This window comes from Xenopus laevis, chromosome 3S (genome assembly GCF_017654675.1).
Source record: "Xenopus laevis strain J_2021 chromosome 3S, Xenopus_laevis_v10.1, whole genome shotgun sequence".
NCBI classification, from domain to species: domain Eukaryota; kingdom Metazoa; phylum Chordata; class Amphibia; order Anura; family Pipidae; genus Xenopus; species Xenopus laevis.
The window spans coordinates 72484868-72508798 of NC_054376.1; the positions used below are offsets into that span (position 1 = coordinate 72484868).

At 38.0% G+C, this 23931-nt stretch overlaps 1 protein-coding gene across 1 annotated transcript; it reads right to left on the bottom strand.

Moving 5' to 3' along the window:
• Positions 1-169: 169 nt before the first annotated feature.
• Positions 170-23814, bottom strand: rsbn1l.S (round spermatid basic protein 1 like S homeolog). Its single transcript, XM_018255765.2, has 8 exons — positions 23200-23814; positions 14490-14594; positions 11497-12131; positions 10599-10736; positions 8992-9134; positions 6999-7166; positions 3682-3790; positions 170-1226 (listed from the first exon to the last, which is right to left on the bottom strand). Exons 1-8 carry the CDS (start codon positions 23636-23638, stop codon positions 624-626), a joined length of 2340 nt encoding a protein of 779 aa, XP_018111254.1. The 5' UTR covers positions 23639-23814; the 3' UTR covers positions 170-623.
• Between the last annotated feature and the right edge of the window lie 117 nt (positions 23815-23931).

Consider the following 23931-nt stretch of genomic DNA (forward strand, 5'->3'; position numbering starts at 1 on the left):
CATGCCAATTTTTTTAAAAAAGTTAAAAGGTTAATTTCCCAAAATATTTTTCTTCAACCCATTCAGGAAATTGCTTATTTAAAGCAAATGAAAATATGAAGCAATCTTCATTTATTTGCAAAAGTACCAGAGCACCACTCCTCCCTGCCCCAGAAATAAATTGAATGCATTGATATGAACCTTTATTAGGTGGCTCACATTTAAGTATAAATCACACTAAAAATCTTTAAAAAAAAGGCTATTTACACTACAGTGCTGACACATTTAAAATGAAAAATTGATATAAATAAGCTCTATGGAAAAGCCTGGAATTGTCAAAAAAGAATTCTGGCTCATCTTACAAAAAATATATATATGTTAATGTCAGCTCTATTCTAGAACCTACAACTCAAAACTTATTTTGAGAATCCTTTATGTTAAACCTGCAGTGTTTACAGTGCATCTGGCCCTAAGTGCTTTGATATTTCACAGTTATGGACAGGCACTGAGGAATGTTACATCGCTACATACCCATATTCTGTAACAGACTACAGAACAAGTAAACACTTGCCCTGCAATTCAAATTTTTACATTATTATTAGATCATGAAGGATAAAAACAATTTAAATCTTTATGTACAAAGTTTAGCACATGTTTTCCTCTTCTGTTCGAATAACCGGATTTGTTAATATATGTTGCCTTGTGTCCTCTGGAGTGATGTGTTGGTCTGCAAAGTCCGGGTTCATTATTTCTAAAGTAGATTCCATTTCGCTTTTTTCTTGTGTGGTGGCATAGTCAGTTTTTGCTTCAAAAATAGGACATTCAGTAGGTGCTGGGGAGATTGTTGGAAGATTAATATTGCCAAATTCCTCATTAGCTTGGAGAGGACATGTTGGTTCATGTTTTATTTGTGGTGTTTTTTGCTTGGGGTCTTTGAACTGTACATTACATGTGTAAGTGCTAGACGCATATAATGTTTTATTTTCTTTTTCAATGTCTGCCTTGGTTTCTGTCCCTGATTCTGTTTCTTCCAAGTTAGCACTGATCTGTGCAGCTGCAGACTTCGTGTAGTACATCTTAAGTCGGATATGCCAGGCTAAACTACACACAGCTGAAACAGTCTTGAACTGATGGACAACGTTTCTTGGAATAAAGTAGATGTCATCATCATAGAGCTGTATTCGGGCATATCGAATGCCTTCTCTTCGCAGTTGATTTAGTTTTGCATCATCAACCCACTGGACACACTGAAAAATGGAATAAAGAGACAAATGCAAAAATTGTTATAATTCCTATTACACCACAGTTGAAAACACACCCACTTTGAGATAGTAGGAAACCCTTTCCAATATTATTATCTTGTTATGTTCAGTTAGACATCATAAAAATATTCTGGGTTAAAGGTCCATATGTTTTAGAGAACACTCAATCCTATGAGTTAATTCTTATTTAAGAAATTTCTTTCATTCAAACCCGTGGTTCCCAAACTCTGGACCTATCTGGAAGGCTTGAAGCACTGGCAGAAACGGCTCAGCCTGAATGCCAGTTAGGCAGAATAACTATATGCTCTTATGGATACAACTGATAGCCCATCCTAAAGACCATTTAGGGTAAGACTAAAGACTTGTTTTCTATCCTAGATATTCGTGCAATTGTTGTTAAATGACTGATAAACCAAAATTTTCCTATAAATTTTACCTTGTTAAAAGCTATGGGGGCCCTATGTTGGACCTTAAACAGTCTTGAAAATTATACTTGCATCTTAGCATTCAGACAGCTGCACGCTCAGAACAAATATTTTAATGATTTTGTCCCATTTTGTAGCAAAAGTATGAGAAAATTATGTAACTTATTTAAAAATTGTCTTCAATATTAAAGGAGACATATAGCAATAATGGCTAATATACAGCGGGGCTTGAAAGTTAGTGAATCCTGAATTTGTTTTTATATTTTTATAGATGAAGAACACCTAGTTAAACAAGTGAAGCAAAAATTATTTTGGTCATGTATTCATTAAAACAAAAATCCAAGAACATATCCGCTTGTGACAAAAATTAATCAGTATTTACTTATTCTCTTATTTGGTGTGACCTCCTTGTGCAGCAATAACTGCAACTTAATGTTGCGGTAACTGTTAATCAGTCCTGCACATCAACTGAGTTTTTAGCCCATCCCTCCATACAGAACAGCTTCAGCTCTTGGATGTTGGTGGGTTTCCTCGCATGAACCACTCGCTTTAGGTCTTTCCACAACATTTCAATTGGATTAAGGTCAAGACTTTGACTTGGCCATGAGAACATTTACTTTATTTTTCTTTAACCATTCTTTAGTAGTCTTGTAAGTTAAGGATAATTGTCTTGCTGCATGACCCACTGTGTCTTGAGATTCAGTTCATTAACAGATGTCTTTAAAATTCTCTGGTACAGTTCAGAATTCATTGTTCCAATGATGACAAGCAGTCCAGGCTCAGATGAAGCAAAAGAGGACCAAACCAAAACAGTCCCACCACCATGGATCACAGTTGGTGGTTCTTAAACGGGAACTATAGCGAAAATGATAATTTTTATAAAAGCATCATACTGAAAGAAACTTTCGAAATGCAATCTCTCAGCGTCTGTTTCTCTTCATTCTCTCTTCATGCAGCATTTGGGTGTCAGATATTGATTGACAGTTAGATCCAATATATCTTATAGGGGGGGGGGCTTCCTTTCCTAGCAGATGAATTCACGCTCACTCAAAGAACGGATTCCAGTACAAACAAAATAACTGCCTTTTGCACAAATCCCGCATGTAGAGAGACATGATGTTTGGTTATTTTAATAGAGTGAGCTCTAATGCATCTTCTAGGCAAAAGGAGCCCCCCTATTAGATATATTGGATGTAACTGGTGACACCCAACTCCTGATTGAAGAGAAACAGATGCTGAGAGAGGAATAGTGAAGATATACTTGATTATTTCAGAAACGACACAGAATTTCAATTAACTCTTATTTCATTATGATGAAGCTTATATAAAATTTTCATTTTCGCAATTGTAATGCTCTTCATTTAAGTCAAAAAGTTCTATTTTGGCTTCATCTATCCATAAAATATTCTTCCAGTATCCTGGTTTGTCCACATGATCTTTAGCAAACTGTAGACGGTCAGCAATATTTTGGGGGAGAGCAGTGGCTTTCTCTTTGCTACCCTGCCAAACACACCATTGCTGTTCAGTGTTCTCCTGATGGTGGAGTCATGTAAGACAGGCCTTCAGTTGCTTAGAAGTTATCCTGGGTTCCTTTGAAACCTCTCGGACTATGATGCCCTGCAGTTGGAGTTATCTGCGATGGTCGACCATTTCTGGGTAGGGTAACAACAATCTTGAATTTGTACAATCTGTTTGACTGTTGATTGGTGAATTCAAAACTCTTTAGAGAGTCTCGCAACCCTTTCCTGCTATATGGGCATCATCTCTTTTTCTGAGGTCCTCAGACAACTCCTTTGTTCAAGCCATTAAACAAATCCACAAATGTGTTATAATCCACATGTGTGCTCAGGCTTTGCTGGATCCCCATAAAACAGGGTCTCTCACTTAAAGCCTTTTTGTCATCCTATTGACTGAAGCATGTGTTGTCATCACTTATGGCTCTGATCTGCTCTTCCATTTTATACAGATTATCTAGTACACTGAAGAGATGCGATTAAACCTAGCAACCCACTTACTTGTGATAGTGGAGGTTCATACAAGTCTAACTGCAGTCTTTGAACAACTTCTAAAAAATCTTCAGCATGAAAGCAAATTACATCTTTGGTTATTCGGGGGTTTTCATTCCTGTGTTGAAGGAGAAACAATTTTAGGCAATGAGTTTTGTTTAATATGCAGGAGAAATATCCACTAAGCACATTTTATTGTTCGAAGACTTAAAGAAACAGTAACACCAAAAAATGAAAATCCTATCAACGTAATTAGAATATAATGTATTGTTGCCCTGCACTTGTAAAAGTTGCTTGTTTCAGAAACACTTATATAGTTTATATAAACAAAGCTGCTGTGTAGCAATAGGGGTAGCTATTTCAAACAAAATAGGGTTAAATGGCACAGGGTAGATAACAGAAACTCGAAGGTTCGTACGATTTTCGGATTCTATGTGGAGTGAGTGTTTCGACATTTTTCATGTCATGGTAATTGGTCATTTAGGCGATTGGACAGGTTAAAAGATTTATGTCTGCTACCGATAAGATCTCTATATTGCTTATCTGACGACCTGACATAACTTTTGTATGATTGCCATCTGTCAATCTGATTGATGTCTTCGGATTTCTTTTTCCTATTTATTTAATCTGAATGGTTAGTAGTAGATCCGCAGACTGAAACAACAGATTGTTTTTGATTGTGTAAAGTTTAAAATCTTCACATCTATGGCGAACTTAAAACACTGTTTTGTAAAGAGCTTCTCTGTTATCGAATATGTAAACTGCAACTTTATATAATCTGGTCTTTCTGAAACAAACACTAAACTTTAACCAGTGCAGGGCAGTAGTACATTATATTTTACTTTAAATTCCCTTTAACTTTAAAATACTTTCATTTTTTTTGTATTACTGTTCATTTAAATTTCAGCATTATTTACCTTCTAATTCTGGTTCTTTAATCTGCTCTTGCATAGAACAATATGAACTGTAAAAGCGAATACTAGTTTAAAACACAAGAGAGAATGTAGAATTTACTGCTGACTTTATTTAGACTGTCCCAATGTCATAAAATAATTTGGTGTCATATGGCATTCCTTTTAACATAATTTTTCATGGTAATTCAAGAATTTAGATTGCAAAAGTCACTAAAAGAATTTTTGCTATGGGGTCTGAGCAGACATAAAAAAATATTTTATTATATTATAAGAATGCTCTGGGTGTCCGCACTCGAGTAGAATAGAGGTGCACGATCAATATTCATAATATGCAGTAGTGATGGATCAGCACACTCATTGTAGTAGTGAATAAAGTGTTTTATTGGTAACACAGCATTGTATCGAACATTTCAGTCCCCCAGGCGGTACCGAAACGTCGGATACAATGCTGTGTTACCAATAAAACACTTTATTCACTACTACACTTTATTCACTACTACAATGTGTGCTGATGCACCCAGGTAAGGTTGAACCGTTTGACAAGAGTGCCGGCTCCTCCATTGATTCTATCTATCTATCTATCTATCTATCTATATATATATATATATCTATATACCGTATATACTCATGTATAAGCCGAGTTTTTCAGCTACCAAAATGTGCTGAAAAAGTCTACCTCGGCTTATACTCGGGTCAGCGGGCAGTAGCAGAGATTGCAGTCACTTTTAATCATTCCTATACCAACAGTTCACTTGTGGAGAGACTGCAATATCCCACAATGCCCTCTGTTGGTTTTATGAAAGAATAACAGTGCGCCCTCTGTTGGTTGTATCAAAGAATAACAGTGACTGCAATATCACACAGCGCCATCTGTTGGTTATATCAAAGAATAACAGTAACTGCAATATCACACAGCGCCATCTGTTGGTTGTATCAAAGAATAACAGTAACTGCAATATCACACAGCGCCATCTGTTGGTTGTATCAAAGAATAACAGTAACTGCAATATCACACAGCGCCATCTGTTGGTTGTATCAAAGAATAACAGTGACTGCAATATCACACAGCGCCATCTGTTGGTTATATCAAAGAATAACAGTAACTGCAATATCACACAGCGCCATCTGTTGGTTGTATCAAAGAATAACAGTAACTGCAATATCACATAGCGCCCTCTGTTGGTTGTATAAAGGATTAACAGTGATGGCAATATCACACAGCACCCTCTGTTGGTTATACGAAAGATTAACAGTGATGGCAATATCACACAGCACTCTCTGCACAATTCTCTGTCACCATCAACTTTGCAAAGAAGTCCGGTTGATCGCTGGGGGAGTCTCTTTGGCGGAAGGTGCGCTGCTGGGAGACAGGGCTGTAGTTGTGTCTAGGCTTATACTAGAGTCAATACGTTTTCCCAGTTTTCGTAGGTAAAATTAGGTACCTCGGCTTATACTCGGATCGGCTTATACTCGAGTATATACGGTATATCTATATATATCTATATATATCTATATATATATATATAAATAAATATAATCTCTTCGATGACGGCACTCCATTTTCAATCAGGCTTAGACAAACAATTCAGTTCATGTAGGTTTATTAGGTGGACCAACATTTCGATTCCACACAGGAATCTTCGTCAGGGTGAGAGTGGCAAACACAGATAGCCAATTTAAACATACAAAATGGAGTTCCGTCATCGAAGGGATTATTTATATATTTAAAGACTGGCACCCAGCCTTCGGATCTCCTTTATGGTTATGCGTTCCTTTTCGTTTGGTATATATATATTCTCGCCCAGGTTTTCGATACTTGTGGTTGTGCATTCCAATATGGATTTATCTATCTATATAATACATATAGTATATATAGCACTTGAGATGGATCCGCACTCACAGGTCTTTTTAGAAAAATATTTTATTGTTTAACAGAAGACTAACGTAGGCCGAAACATTAGTCTTGTGTTAAACAATAAAATATTTTTATATTTTTCTAAAAAAAATGTGAGCGCGGATCCTTCTCGAGTGGTGTGGAATATCTGCAGACTTTGCACCCAGGCACATAACAGCTGTTTCATGACTGCACGGCCCCTAAACCCAATAAATTCAAGCCACAGCACAGTGGCTGATGCATACATTACTTGCTTGTCATTACTTTGTCTATTTTTTGTTACATTGGAACTTTATCCTTTTGACATTATAGATTATGCTAAAACTAACACTTGATTACTCTGTGCCTTATAAAACCACATAGCACATGAAGAGGACTGTATGGGTTAATGTCAAGTCACAAAATAGAAAAACAAAATGTATTACAAAAGTAACATTTGAATATTTTAATACTTTCTATATTTTTAATTTAATATTCTGACCTTCAGGAAGCAAAACAAAGAACAAAACAGAACATACCACTCTACACAACGCACAGCCTTTAACACTCCTACAGCTGCTGTGGTTTGTCTCTCAAAGCCTTGACCTATGTGATCTGCATGTGCTCTTGTCCGATCTTCAAACAACATCTCCCGAGGCTCGCTTGCTCGAGGTAGGTACTGCAGGTTTTTTATTTCATTGGTACTTCTGGCAGATAAAAAAAAATTGAGGCACTGGTGTATTATTTGCAAAGCTTAGAGATGAGGTGGCATTCATAATCTACAACTCTATTCATCTGAATGTAAAACTAATTTCTGAGCATGCTAGTATAATTCCACCACTATATCATGAGATGTTGCATAACACCAACATTTTTCACATTGCAACTGAATAATCTGAAACACAAGCCTTTTTGATTCTCCTAAAAATAATATTAACTTTACTGATAAAAGCATAGGTGCCTACATCTAACCAGTCTGATCTATTGACCCTTTTGAGTTTTCATTATTTCTGCATAAACATGACCTGTTTTTCACACAAATCCTGAAACTACATAAGAACCAATTTAAACAAAAATATAAGTCATAAAAAATAATATATTTTTTTATCTTGGAAAATGTTCCAGATCAACATATATGTGTGTGGCAAAAGTAAGTTAATCCTTGCTTTCAGTAACTGTTGTGTCCCACTTGGTCAGAAACATTTTCAACTAAATTCCTCCAGTAACAGGTGATCAGTCCTGCACATAGACTTGGAGAAATTTAAGACCATTCCTATAGCTTCAGCAAGGTAAAGCCAAACGGTTATCTTTTTTTCTGCTTGAACCATTTTTGGTAGACTAACTTGTATGTTAGGCTGCAGGACCCACTTTCTCTTGAGCTTCAGTTCATGGATGACACCCAGACATGTTTCTACAAAATGTGCCAGTACAATTCCAAATTCCAAAACTGTTCTGTCAAGAGGCAGAAAATTACTGCCACCAACATATTTTTAATAGACAGGTTAAGGGTCTTCTGCTCCAATACAGTGTTGCCATTTGCCAAATAAAACACCAAAAAGTCAAAAAAGTTTTAGTTTGGTCACATTGGTCCACAAAACATTCTTCACAATAAATTCTGATTTATCCACGTGGTCTTTAAAAATTATAGATAGGAAGAAAAGTTATTTTTTCAGTAGTAGTGGTGGTTTTCTCCTTGCAACCCTGCCATGCACATAATTGTTGTTGAGTGTTCTCCTGAGGGTAGACTCATGAAACTGGCATTCTCCAATGCAAGAGAGTCCTTTCGTTTTAGACTGGGTTGTCAAAGATCTCCCAGAGTAACTCACTTTGCTATTGGTGTGATCTTTGTTGGTCAACCACTTCCGTGGAGGGTGACCCCCTCCATTTGTACAAAATCTACCTCAAACTTTAGTGGTGGAGTCCAAACACTTTATAAATAATGTGGTAACTCTTTACAGGGGAGCATTAATAACAGCTTTTCAGGTTCTCAGAAATCTCCTTTGCTCAAGCTGTGACACATATGCACAAACCTGTGTTGTTGAAATCAGACCCAGCTTTGTTCTTTCAATAAGGCAGGGCCTGCCACACTCACACTTGATTATCATCCCATTAATTGAAAATGTATATCTTAACTTCCTTTTCAACTGAACCGAGAATCCTTTTGCCATATACACATGTAACTTTTGGATTATTTTCCACACTAAAGAAATAAACAAGCAAGCATTATGTTTTTGACTCATTTGTTTAAATGGGTTTTGATGATCTAGTTTTAGAATTTGCGAGAAAAACAGATTACACTTTATTTTATATTTATAGAGAAATAAAGACAATTCAAAGGGGTTTACAAACGTTCAAGCACCACTGTATATAAGAGGAGCAATAGACTTGACTCTCTGCAAGCTCTAGTCTTTTTACCCCCACATCAGATGATAAAAGGTACTGCACTATTAAGGGATGCCATGTTGCTGCAAATGTATCTTAGGATTGTTGTCAAATTGTAGTAAGGATGAAAAAGAGAAATATGTCACTCACCTTTTCCTTTTAAAGGGTGATTTTGGCATATCAGCCACAGGAATCATCTGCTCACCTGGGCGCACCCACATAATGGGGCCATCATCACTCTCTTTTCGGGTTTTCAGCTGCAGGCTTGAAAATGTTCCCCAAGGCAAAGTGCGCTATAAATGAATGCAGTTACAATTTATGATTGATCTTTGCTCATCTACAAACAACCAAAAAAGTATAAACTCACAAATTAAATGGATGATATATTTTGCTCAACAGATGCACAATAAAATGCTTGTGTTGAATATGTGTTCATAATTCTAGCGAGTATACATGAGCTAAGAACTACATTCTTAACATTCTGTATCATAGTATCATTGATTATAAAAAGGATGACTTCTCCAAGAGTTTAAAGGGATTCTGCTATGGAAAAAAATTTCTTTTACAAAATGCATCAGTTAATAGTGCTTCTCCAACAGTAACCTGCATTGAAATCCATTTTTCAAAAAAGTTAAATATTTTTAGATTTAATTTTGAAATCCGACATAGGGTTAGACATGCTGTTAGTTTCCCTGGTGCCCCCAGTCATGTGATTTGTGTTCTGATGAACTTTAGTCACTGCATTTACTGCATGTTGGAGTGATATTGCACCCCCCCAGCAGCCGTTTCAGCAGATCAATAGGAATGTAATCAGGTAACGGCTCCCTGACACCAGCATTGCTAAAAATGCTCTCTTGCCGCCACCCCAGCAGCCATTTAGCAGAACAATGGGAAGGTAATCAGGTAACAGCTTCCTAACATCTGCAATGCTAAAAATGCCTCCAATAAAAACAATCTAAGTCTGGCCAACCCAAGTCACGACTCCTTCAGTTACATGGAGTAGGAGAAACAATAGCCTGTCTGAAAGTAGTTCCATTGGGAGGTGCTGGCTCTTTGTGAAAGCCCTTGACCAGGCAAAATTACCTGAGATGGCTGCCTATACACCAATATTACAACTAAGAAAATATATATTTATTGGTTCAAAAATAAAATTTTAAATGGTAAAATGAATTATGTGCAATGTACACAAAGTAATTTATTTAGTAAAAAAAAACGATACCATAAAAGATTCCCTTTAAAGTGGGTTGTGCCAGCTTAGTAGAAAACAGATTTTCAACAATCTGCCATTTCTGGAAGATAAATAGTTTAAAGTTACCTTAGGTGAAGTACTTGAACAAAATGTTTATAGATATTGTTAGTTGGAATACAATGTTAGACAGTACTAAAGTCCAATAGCATTGCACAAGGTATTGTTAATTGAAATGTATTATCTGTAGGGGGTAAAAAAAGTATCTTTCCGAAACGGCAGAGGTTTCTTTTCCTTTTCTTTTTTTATAGCTAGAAGAGATAGACAACATAGCAAAGCTCATAAAGAAGTGACAACCTCTGTGAAGGTTAGACTAGAATAGTTTAAGGGGGCCGCTGTGTATAACTTTAACCAATATGCATGTAAGTACGACTGGCTACTAGGATTGCTTTTGATGAATGTTTATTTGAAATTAAAAAATAAATAAAAGGATTCAAACATAATAAACACAGACATTTGCCCACTAGCTCCAATAGTTACTGCTTAACATTACATATAAATGTTCTCTTACCTTTAAGAAAGGAGAGTCTTCCAACAAGTCCAAGAATTCTGGAAAATAATCTCCAACTTCCTCATCGACTGCTCCAACTAGACTTATCTGCCTCATTGCTCCTGCTCTGTATGTACCATGGGAATATGTTCTCTTTACCTAAAAGTATTTAATGAAATGAATTCAGCTGGTTGGTCACCTAAATATCTATGCAAGGTCATTTTGGTGGCAACCAGTCACATATTAACCTAATCATTATTTGTTTGGACAGCATAAAACCTTATAAAGTTTACTACTAAAGTTTTACTACTGTGTGTGTACAGTAGAACCCCTGTTTTACACTTTCCAGGGGACTACACGAAAACAACGTAAATTCAAGTAAAAAATAAAAATAAAAACCTTTTATATGAACTATAGTTACAATATTTTTTTATTTTAATGAGATCAACTTTATAGAAGAACTATCAAAACAGTATATTTAATCATAGCATTGAGAACCATAAGAGCTGTCAGGGGGGTGATGGGGTCAAGTTTTGGGTTTCGAAAAAAAACTACAGAGGCCAGGAGAGGGAAAAAAAAAAATAAAGATTTACTTATTTTAGTAGTTGCCTTTAAAAAGATAGCAATATAAAATGAACTAGAAATGTTGAGACTTATGAAGTATTAAGGTTTATAAAATACACAGACACAACTGAGTTTATACCTAATCTGAAAAAACTTTAGTCTAAGTCACTGCTTGTGTGCTGGTTATACATCGAGAAATATACAAAGCATCAAAAGAGACGCACTCACAGGACTTGATTTAGTGCAAAAAAAATGTTTTAGGTTTAATTCAACGTTTTGGTTCTTAACTTAAGCCGTCATCAGGAAGTGACGGCTTAAGTTAGGGAGAAAATACTAGATAAAATCAATTGCTTACCTGAGAATGAAAATTAGAAATGGTTGTGGTTTCAATGTCCTTCTTCCCCAAAATTTCCATTTTGACTGGTGAATTTGGGAAATTAAATGAAAAATAGTCTAGGAAATCTGGCAAATATGTAGCAGCACCATGTACAATCCCCATAACATAGAAGGCTGCACAGTTCTCATTCTCACTAAAAACCAAATTCACAAATTCATCAGAAAATCTTTCCATCTCCACAGGAGACAGTTGAGAGAGTTCACTGCTATATGCATGGATTAAATATGCTCCACCATTAGGCTGATGCTCAACATGAATAAGGTGCTTGAACTCTAAAGAATCCAAACATTTGAGTTTGTGTTCAACACAAGGCTCCTTCAATGAAACAAATGGAATCTCCTTCTCCACCTTCACTTTCTTTACCTCAGTGTTTCCAAGTAAACCTATAAAATAGTCATCCTTTTCAACTTTGGCTTCCTTGAATTGATTATTTCCAGCGTCAGAGACTAAGCCTGAGCATATGGTCTGAATTGACTTGCTATGCATTTTAGGGTGCTTTCTTTTCTCCCCTTCTTTGTGTTTCTTTTTCTTTTTCTTCTTCACTTTTTTAATTTGTAGATCTTCTGCATTTGGCCTTGACTTCTCATTTGTACCTAAAAAAAAAAAAAAATTATGAAAAATTAAAATCACTTTCTAAGAAATGTAAAGTATAAGTAATACAAACGAATGCAAGATCCAATGTCAAAACAAGAATGCCTCAGTCATACATCTGCCCAGCGTTGTCACATCTAATATAGCTTGCACCAGGCAGAAGTGAACAAGGATATAGTATGCAGAAAGGCACATAGCCTATTAACGAAAAAGCCTATTAACGAAAAGTACCATGCAACTTTTTATTACTCTTTAGGCAAGGCATACAGCAACAACACATATATATATCCCCTAGACTGGACTCACCTGGAACTTCGCATATGCAATGCGCCCGAAACGTTACTGCGCATGCGCACCAGCGCCGTTACTGCGCATGCGCACCAGCCCGATATATATATATATATATATATATATATATATATATATATATATATATATATATATATATATATATATATATATATATATATATATATAGCATTCTTGGCTAATATCTAAAGGAGTTTATTAATCTTTTTCTAAAGGGAATCAGTTTGTCAACTTCGTGACCCAGAATGCAGCATAGAATGGGTTAATTTAGAAAGGCCAGTATTACCCCCTTTCAACATGAAGGTCAATGAACAGAGCTTAAACTGAACATATTATGGGTGCAATTATTTCATTTTTCATATTGGCCATGAAACAGTTCAAACTTAGTTTAGATTTGCAGTTTGCTAGTTTGAGGAGTAGAAAAGCATGTTTACCCATCTTATTCAGAACAGATACTTCCAAACATTTTTTCTGGGTTCAACATTCTTTTTGGGTCTCTTAGAAAACAGGCAAAATCTGCGACAGCCAAAGTGTTGGCCTTATAAATTCTTATGCAACGTTTTAATTTCAGGGTCTCTACATACTTATGAATATTTGGCACACGACTGTGGGTAATAAGAAGTGGAATATTTGGAGAGATTTTCAGAAATTCTATAAAACTTGAATTGTATTAATTGGCCTGTACAGAAATTGTGCTTAAAATCCAATGCTCAGTTGAAGGTATTCAAAAACCAATCTAGGCGAGAAATGTGAGTGTCAAGTTGCATTCCCACCGACGGACAATAAATTTTTAAGCTTGCCTCAATATGTGCTGACCTCTGGCCTGACTGAAACAAGGAAAAGTATTTACTGCCTCGCAAAAGGAGTCAAATTTGTATGTATAGAAGACCTGTGTCATCATCATTTATTTTTTATCATCATTTAGTTATGTAGCGCCGACAAGATACGCAGTGCTTTATTTGTAAACACTAAGAAATTCCTGTACTACAATTTTCATAGCTCATATAACATTCTAAAGCAGGGTCTCCAATCTTCTTTTACACATTAGCCACAATCGAATGTAAAACAGTTGGGGAGCAAATAAAAAGCATGAAAATGTTCCTGGGTGGTACCAAACAAGGACTGTGATTGGCTATTTAGTAGCCTCTATGTGGTCTGGCAGCATGCAAAAGGCTCTGCTTGGCAGTACACCTGGTTTTTATACAACCAATACTTGCCTCCAAGCCTAGAATAAAAAAAAATAATCACCTGCTTTGAGGTCACTGGGAGCAACATCCAAGGGGTTGGTGAGCAACATGTTGCTCACAGGACACTGGTTGGGGATCAGGGATCAATGTATATAGAGTCCCATGTATAAGAGCAGATCTAATTCTTAATTTAGGTATGGTACCGGTTATCCGGAATGATTGGGACCTGGGGTTTTTCCAGATAAGAGACCTTTTAGTAATTAACTACCTACCCTTAAAACATTTTAAAAAATAGGATTATTTTGCTTCCGAAAAGGATTAATTATATCTTAGTTAGGAACATGTTCAAGTCATTGTTTATAAGGGAGTCTATGTGAGATGGCCTTAACATAAATTAGAGCTTCCTGGATAACAGACTTCCAAATTAACAGATCTCACACCTGTATATGCTTTTATGTGAAGACTTGGATTTTTAAAGAATTTTGCGATCTACATTTTCTATTTTCATATAGAACATGATCTGTTGGTGTACTGTTTCACGGAAGCATTTCAAGAATGATTATTTTGAATCAATGAATGAGGTAACCCCTATGGGGCAGGGACCTCCTTCCCACTGTGTCTCTCAACACATAGCACTTGCGCTCTTTGTCCTGTTATTAGCTCTGTGTATATTTATTGTGTGATTTATCTTCCCTGTGTATACTTATGTGTATACCCTATAAATGGGTACACTGTACTTTCAACAGTTTAAATGCATTCATCTTGGAAACAAAGTATAAGTGCCAGTGGTCCAAAACACTTATTTATACTAACACTTACTAATAAAATTGTAAATAAGTACTTGAAATTTAAAAAAAAACTTACCTTTCTGTAGCAATTTAACCTCTCCATTTTCCTTTTTTATTTCATTCATTAATTTATGCTTCTTTTTTTCTTTTTGTTTCTCCATGTCTTTAATTTTCATTTCATCTTAAAAGCAAAGTTAAAAAAAAGAGAGAGAGAATGTAACTACAAAATAACAACTCTAGAATATAAACAAAGACCTCTGAAATGTTAGATATCTGTAAACTTTTGTCACTGAATTGAACCATGGGTGCAACCAAAAAAAAAAAAAAAAAAAAAAAAAAAGACAGGCCAAATGCAGGTTTTGGGGAGATAATTTGGGGAAATGTTTCTGCTTTGGTCTGCTATACATTGCACTAAAACATCTTCAGACTTTAGGTTCCATGTAAGTTAGTTAAAACATGACCCTGTCAAATCAGATTACTGTTCAGTAAACAACAAAAAAAAGTCCTATTTCATGTCAATTCATTATGCATGACCCTACACTTGTAGAAACAGCCAGCAGAGTATCATACAAATACTTTTAGTAAGTTCCTGCCTCAGCTATTGAGTTCTTATCGCCCTGGCGTATAGAACAGAGCTTCTATACCTATTCTGCACTGGGTGCTATTCTCATATCTGTCAGGTAACCTAGTTTTTGGAAGGGTAAGGGGTGTAGAGACCCTTACCTTTTAAGACCCTAACAGACAAGGAGATTAGTCGCCTTGCAATTAATCTACACTAGTGTGGGCAACTTTACTCCCCCCAGGGCTTTCTCATTAACAAATTTCTCTAAAATTTGACAAATGCCTAATACAGCCATGCCACTCCTTACTGAAAACTGCCTGCCACACAATGTTTTTGTCCAACTCTGGCAGCTACAATGTCCATAACTACTCCTGATAATATTACATGAAAGAGCACCACTAATTTATGCATTTTGAAAACATTTCCCCATGACATCACACAGGTAAAAACTGCATGTTTGCTTGAAAAAGACACTGCTATAGATAAGGCATGTTTACACAACAGATACCTGTGTAGAAGAATTTTTTTTAATTCTGACATAAACAAACAGTCATACTGCATTCATGGCTCTCAACAAAACAAAAACCTGCCTTATATAAATATAATATTTAATGCAAATTGTTTCTTTTCATCTAGCACCCACACAAACTAAGTTTTTGTTATTACTGGTCCTTATAACAATTTCTAGAGAGAATGATTACCAAAGCAAACTGCAAAACAACATAAAAAAATTATTTTATGTACAGAAACCAAATTGAATTATCTTTTAATACACTCACTTATAAGCTGCCGATTCAGGCTCTTGACTTTCCATTAGTTTTACTAAACAAAACCATTTTAATTTTTAACTTCCTGTCACTTTCTGGCTGTCAAGTACAGCTGAAATCTAGTATAAAAATTACTAGATAAGGCCTCTATATCTTGAGCTGATCCTTATCCCAAACCCTAACATAAGTAATACAGGACAGTCTTGTTGACAAAAGTCAGGTTTAGGAACTACAAGTAAGAATTAAATACAAAAGTAGACTATCAACAAAAACAATCAAAATGACATATAGGTACATTTTACATGTACATTAATATTCTGAAAAGTAGCTTTTTTGTTAGTATCACGTAGGTTGCAGATTAATTATACTAACTTCATTATCTCCCTGTTTATAGAGGAAGATGGGGGAGTGAGTTGAGTGAAAAACAAAACAAGTTTCCATTAGTGCTGGGGTCAGCTATTCAGGCTGGATATAGGCTGGGAAAAAGGAGAAAGGCACAGGTTACATAGCAGATAACAGATAAAACACCATTGTATTGGACAGGGCACAACTGTTATGTGCTATGTAACTTGTGCCTTTTCTCCAGCTTTGAATGGCTGCCCACCACACACATCTTTTACCAGTGTATGCTAACTGCATATTACATGTTAATTACGAATATTACTTTGGTGCTACTGTTCCTAATGTATTTCCCATGCTGTTTCCAAGTACATAACATACAAGGCATTTTTTTCACTGTCAAAGTTCCCCCCCCCGCTCATTCCATTCACTGTGCTTACAGACAAACCAAGGACACACATACATGCTAGGTTCCATCTGCCAATGAATAGACACAGACCATCCCAAATCATTGGCTCAGAGTACAGGCTCAAGGTCAATATATTTTGATAAGTGTATTCCAATTTAATAGGTCACTTTCTAGTATATGAACTGTTTCTTTAAAGAAGAACTTAAGCTTAAAAAAAAAAGCAGGCTAGAAATGCTGCACATTACATTTTGGGGATCTGTACCAGTTCAGGTCAGGAAAAACTCAACCCTAACCAGCAAAACTTTAAAGGAATTTTTCAGTGTAAAAATAAAAACTGGGTAAATAGATAGGCTGTGCAAAATAAAAAATGTTTCTAATATAGTTAGTTAGCCAAAAATGTAAACTATAAAGGCTGGAGTGATTTGATGTATAACAAGTCAGTCTGAACACTACTTCCTGCTTTTCAGCTCTCTTGGTTTACACGGACTGGTTACCCTGGCTACCAGGCAGTAACCAATCAGAGACTTGAGGTGGGGCCATATGGGTCACATCTGTTGCTTTTGAATCTGAGCTGAATGCTGAGGATCAATTGCAAACTCACTGAACAGATATGAACCATGTGGCCCCCCTTCAAGTCGCTGACTAACTCAGAGTCATAGAGCTGAAAAGAAGGAAGTTGGATTCTGGCTGTTTTATTAGATTTTTGGCTAACTAACTATATTAGAAACATTTTTTATTTTGCACAGCCCATCTATTTACCCATTTTTTATTGTCACACTGAACTATTCCTTTAAGCAGCACCCGAACATAATCTGTAAAATGTTGCCAGTGTGACCCGCACCACTTCATCTTGTTTTGTGCACTACTTTGGTTCCAAGACATTAAGCAGGTTATTTATAAAGTCCAATTTTTTCTGGTCTGACTTTTAAAGGGGGAAAACTTTATTTAGAAAAAAAAAAAACATTTTTCAAGAAGTATTAAACTCTGATGGTGTTACAAGTCCAAATAAAAAAAGTACTCCAACTCAGATGGCAGATGTCCCTTTCATATCCTGATCTGCGCTAGGTTTTGTTCAACAATCTGAAGATTTTATGGTTTCTGGCATCATATGCAAAAAGTTTTCAGTGACAAATCTGAAAAATTCAGATTTTTTCCCGCACAAAGCATTTTTGTAAAATTGTATTAATAAATAGGGCTGGGGGGGGGCAAGCCGATTTGGTCAGTTTTCAGAAACTTGTGAGAACGATTCGGATTTTGATAAATAACCACCACTAAATGTACATTTCCCAGTCTGACCTGCACCCAGCCCTAACCTGCAATGATAAGCCAAATTGCAACCCAAACTCACTCAATCCGTGGTCAACCCACTGCAGTTTTCGGGTCAACCCACACATCACTAAACCAAAGCCCTTTAGCAGTGAAGATCTGTAAATTCAAATATGCCTATAGTACCTTTCCCTGGCCCTCTCCATGTCCTCACTTTGCCATGTGGCTGCCAAGTCTCAGCCCGGATCAGGTCTGATGTGCCGACTAGGTAGGTTAGAGGGGAAAAAAGTGGAGTCCTGCTATAGAGGCCAAGAAGGTTTCTGTATTCATTTTTTTTAAGGCTGCTTTATTCCCTCTGTCTTGTCCCAGCTGCCAACCCCAGGATGGATCAGGAAGCTGTTCATGGAACACTTTGTGATTATCCTATCTCTTATCTGGTTCTAGTGTCATGAGGCCATCCAGATCTAGAGAGAGATCAAAGGAGATCTCAGCACAAATAGGATTCTCAGCTGGCTTCAGTCACCACTTGCCTGGGATGCAATGAGCCACCATTACCTGACAAGTAATGAGTTTGGCCTCTACATGTTAAGGTCCTCAATTGGATTTGGACCTAGTTCCAGAAGACACCTTTGCAGCCAGAGCTTCAGAGGACCTATTTTTTTCATCAGATGAAGAATGGGAAATACAGTCTGCCTTTGATTTTGCCTTTGTACAGCCCCTCATTAAAGTGGTAAGAGCTTCCTTAGCCTTGAAGGATGAGAGCCAAGCCTCAACCTCATCATCCTGCTTGCCATGTTCCAAACATAAAGGGCAGACGTTTCCATTGCATCAAAAAGTGATGGATCTAGTCAAGGCAGAATGGGACACTCCATCAAAGCGCAGTAATATGCTGGCAAGAGGTTAAAAGCTATATCCTTTCAAGGATGACGAGATCAAGGACTTTTGTACCTTACCTAAAGTGGATGCCCAAGATTTAAACATATCTAAAAACACCTTATTACCCATTGAGGATCATGCAACCATGAAAGATTCAATGGACAAGCGGCTGGAGGCAGACTTGAAGACTGTTTACCACAGCGGGGGAAGGCCTCAAACCAGCAATCGCAAGTCTCTCGGTAGCCAAAGCATTGGAGGTGTGGTTGGCCAATGTGGATGCAGCCTTAAGAGAAGGTCGGGAGAGATCGAAAATTCTTGAAGACATGAAGGAGTAAAAGCTGGGCTCAGCTTTTTTAAGTCAAGTCTTTGGTGGGCAGATCCTATTGGCTAACAGATCTTTGTCCTTGTCAGTATCAGACAGAAGGGCCTTATAGCTTAGAGCTTGGAAGGCAGATTCGGCTTCTAAACTGTCTCTATGTTCACTACCCTTTCAGGGCCAAGTCATGTTTGGGAAAAAATTGGAAGATCCCATCTCTAAGGCTTCGGAGGGAAAAGTCAGTTGCTACCCCAAAAAGAGCAATGTCTGACTGGGAAGCTATCATTCAGGGGAAAAGCCTCTCCAAGCTCTAGATTTGTGCCTTGTGATCGCAGGCCATTTCCTAGTTGGCACAGCAGACCTGAGCCACGCAGAGACTTGGCAGCTACGAGGCAAAGGGAAGACATGGAAAAGGTCAGGGAAAGGAAAGTCACGGAAAATATAGGACAATTTTCCCTTATCTTCTTTTCTGCTGATGCTTTGGGCTGTTGTCAGTTACCTGAGCGTAGGAACAAATTTACAACATACTGCTAAAATATAGAATATAAAAGTCACAATACAAGGTTATTAGTTAAGAAACCAGCACAATTTGCTTTACAATGTAATAATCAGCCCTATAGCATCAGTTTCTATGCTGTAAACCTTATCTGCTAGATCAGGGCTGTCCAACTGGCGGCCCGCGGGTCTACACTTTTAAGGGGAATTTCCTTTCTTTCTTTTTTAAACCCTGATTTGCTTGGCCTTTAATAGTTTTTCAACTTTATAAACCCCCTGTTCCAGACAGAATCACTCCCCAGCTCCCTTTTGGCAGCTGCTGGCACAGGTACATATTTGTGGGCAATATCTTGGCTGCTACTTGCACAGGTAAACAGATGATATAATGGATATTTGGCTGCTGCTGGCACAAGTACATATATGGAGGCAATAGTGTGGATTTTTTGGCTGATGCTGGCACAGGTACAGATTGGGGGCAATATAAGGGATTGGCTGCTGCTGGCTCAGGTACATGGGGCAATATGGGGCTGCTGGCACAGGAACACAGATGTTTGAGGGCAATATAATGGATTTTTGGCTACTGCTGGAACAGATACTAATTGGGGCAATATGATGGATTATTTTGGTTGCCGCTAGCATAGGTACAGATTGGGGGTAAAAATATGATGGATGTTTTGGTTTATGCTGGCACAGGTACAGATTGGGGCCTGGGGGCAATCTGGGGGATTGACTGCCATTGGCATAGGTACAAATGGAGGCAATATGATAGGTGCTGGCACAGGTACAGGGTGCTATATAACTGGTAAGGTGGAAAATGGTAATGCAGGACTGGGTGGGGGGCACTAATTGAAGCCTTTGCCTAGGGTGCAAAAATACCTTGGCCCGGCCCCCCTCTATGTGCCATTCTCTGCTTGCCCAGTGCTGCTTGGATGTGCCATTCTCTGCTTGCCCTATGCTACCTGCGGAATGTAAGCCTGTTAGGGGTTTGTTCTTGGGATTTGTTAGCATTTGGAAATTGTTGTTAAGGGCCCCTAAGGTGTTTAATCATGTGTTGGGGGGTTGTTGTATTATCCACAGGGGAGGATGAGGCGTATGGATTTAAGGGTATGTTTTTAACATGACTTCAATTTTTCACATATGAGTGATGAGGTATTTCCCTGCAGTGAGCACCAACCATTTGGTTTTTTGGTGTGCTACCACCATTAATGTGGATATTATCTTAAAAGTTCTTGTGGTAATGTGGGTGTGGTTGGCAGTGGGTGTGGTTTAAAAGGGGGAGTGCCGAACACTGACCTCCATTATCGTTCCCCTTCGGGCGACTTCGGAAATCAAAGCGCCTCACGTGTATTAGCGTAGGCAATTCTTCATTCAAGCAGACGGAAGGCAGTTCGGGGAGATTGTCGCCCCGCAGAAGAGCCGATTAGTCGCCAGGCGACTAAATCTCCCCGAATCTGCCCCAACCCTAATACTCCAGAGATGCTGCTGGGAAATATATCAACTAAATGTTGCAAAAATGTAACAGTTTGGAGTCTGCACCTGAATTACTGAGCTGTTAGGGCAAGGCCTGACGTGGCTTTTTTACGTTGCGTTTTTAAAAAAAGAACAGCCAAGCATAAATACGCCACTGAAACCTCATGTGACTGTCAACATGCGTTTTTCAGCACGTAGGATTCTTTTTCCAACATGCACTTCTCATTGTTTTCATTGTTCTCATTGAGAATTTGGATGCCATATTTAAAATATGCTGCGTATTTACGCAAAGTGTGGTTTCTAACGTGCAGATCCCATAGAGTCTATTGATTTGGTAGTTTCTTGACGTATTGGCGTTTCTGCTAAAAAGCGCAAATACTGGCGTCCTGTGGCGGATTTCAGCTTGCAAGCGCCCTGTGTGAATTGCCATAGTGCGTTTTTCCATTAGTTTCAGTGGTAAAGCAGTTTATGCGTATTTACGCCTGGCTGTTCTTTTTTTAAAAACGCAACGTGACTCCTTGTGAAGCACTCAGTTCACTGAATTCTGAACTTTGGGCTGCTGTAAAACGTATTGTTTTTAGGGTTTAGTTCTCCTTCAAGTATTTAAACTGGGAATGTCTCAATTTGGGATTATCAATTGAAGCATATTATTAGAAACATACTTTTGAAGGAAATACTTTATTTACATGAAACAGTGTTCAAACTATTTACTGCTTTATGGTTGTATAGGCTTGAGATTTTCAGGGTTATGGTTTGTCTTCATATGGAAAAGGAAAAAATGTTTCCAATAGTTAGTTAGCCAAAAACGTAATGTATAAAGGCTGGAGTGATGTCTAACAGAACAAAACCCCTTTTTTCAGCTCTCAAATTCAACAGATGTGACCCATGTCCCCCCCTCAAGTCACTGATTGGTTAATGCCTGTTAACCAATCAGTGGAAACCAAGAGAGCTGAAAAGCAGGAAGTAGTGTTCTGGCTATTATGTTAGACATCCAGTCACTCCAGCCTTTATACATTACATTTTTGGCTAACTAACTATATTAGAAACATTTTTTATTTTGCACAGACTATCTATTCACACAGTTTTTATACTGAACAATTCCTTTAAGGCCTTTCCATTAACAACGATAACACTGGTTAAACATGCATCATTTTGGCTGTACGAACTAAATGCAGAGTACGCATTTCCTGTAGTGATGTGTAAACAAACACTTGTCCAGACCTGGTGAACCATTATTACTTATATACAAACACCCGTCTATGATGTCTTGAAGGGGGGGCAGTGCATTAGATGTCATAAACCAGCAAGTTTCAGGCCAAGCTGCATTTCCAAGATCATCATTCATCCATGTCAATTTACTGAAACAGTGATTCCTAACTTTTGGGTTAGGATCCAAAAATCAGTCACCATGCGGTTTACAGACAGGTTATGTCTGTGAATTCAACGTACACATGGGTGACTTCTTGCAGTAGCAATGTTTTTCCATATGGGATTATTCATTTAGGTGTCTGGAGAGTTCATGTGAAACTGGAACATTTGTGGTAATTACAAATTTAAGAAGTTGTTTTGAGGGGTTGTTCACCTTTCAGTTAGCTTTTAGTATGTTTAAGTATGGCTAATTCCAAGCAAGCTTTCAGTTGGTCTTCATATTTTTTTGGTTTTTTTATTTGCCTTCTTCAGACTCTTCAACTTTCAAATGGGGGTCAATTACCCCATTTAAAAAAACAAATGCTCTGTAAGGCTACATGTGTATTGTTATTGCTACTTTGTATTATTTTTTATCTTTCTATTCAGGCCTTTCCTATTCATAATTAAGTCTCTGACTCAAATCAAGTCATGGTTGCTAGGGTAATTTGGACCCTAGCAACATGCTGAAATTTAAACTGCCGAGATGGTCAATAAAAGGCTAAATAACTCAAAGACCACAAATAATAGAACATGAAAACCAATTGCAAATTGTATCAGAATACCACTCTCTATATCAGAATAAAATGTCATTTAAAGAGGAACAGCCCCTTTAAGGCACTAATGAAAAACGACAAGAGCTTATGAAGAAAGTGCCTAGTATGCACTGACCACTGAATGAAATACTGAAGGGATGTATAAGAGTAATTCTCCAGTTATCTAAGGGTCCCGTGACAGCCAATAATGGGCAGCAGGACTTGTACATCAGCAACAACACACACACAGGCATCCAACCTGCAGGTGGGAGAAGCCTTCAATGTACTTTGAAAGCGGGAACATTTAGCGAATAGAAACGATAAGAAAAGATACTCAGGTACTCACTTCTGACAGCAGTGACCGGGGAGGCTGTTGGGAGACAGGGAATCCCCGCAGCTTTTACGTCTCCATTCTCCTCTCCGCCCCCTTCCCGACGCCTCTTCTTCTCCTTGTCTCGCTTGTCCCTGGGTTTTGTTGGCTTGTCAGTCTTTACTGGATTGCCTAGGCACAATGTGCTGCTGCTTGCTCCCTGTGCAAAGCTCCATGTTAGGGAACTGCTATGGCCCGGTCCTCCCTTGCTATTCCCGCCTCCTCCTTCGCCATTCACACGCTTCGGCTTCAGACATTTATCATCAGTCGGAATCTTTTTGGGTGGGTGCAGATCACAGGACGCAGCAGAAGAAAGCAACGAAGGGGACTTGACCACAATAACGTCTCTGTGTTTCGGAGGCTGGTGCTGTTTTTCGGCTGGCGCAGCACCTATACTACTCCACAGCTCCGCCATTTTGGACTCCTGCTATGCCCAGACTCTGCCGCCGAGCTGCCAAAGAGTAGTGGGCGGGATCACCTAACTAGCCAATGCCACGGCAAGGTTGGAGCTCCGTAAGATCAGCAGTAGCCAATGATCATTCAGCTAGCATGGGGCAGTACAATGACGTAGGCCAGACGTCGGAAAGACACATGGGAACGGGGTCCATTTTGTTAGTGTTGCTGCGGACGGTAGGTGTGAGGGGAATGCTCAGTGTAGTGTAAGAGAGGAAGATGGTGGAGGGCGTGCCAAGATAGGGGGCGTAATGG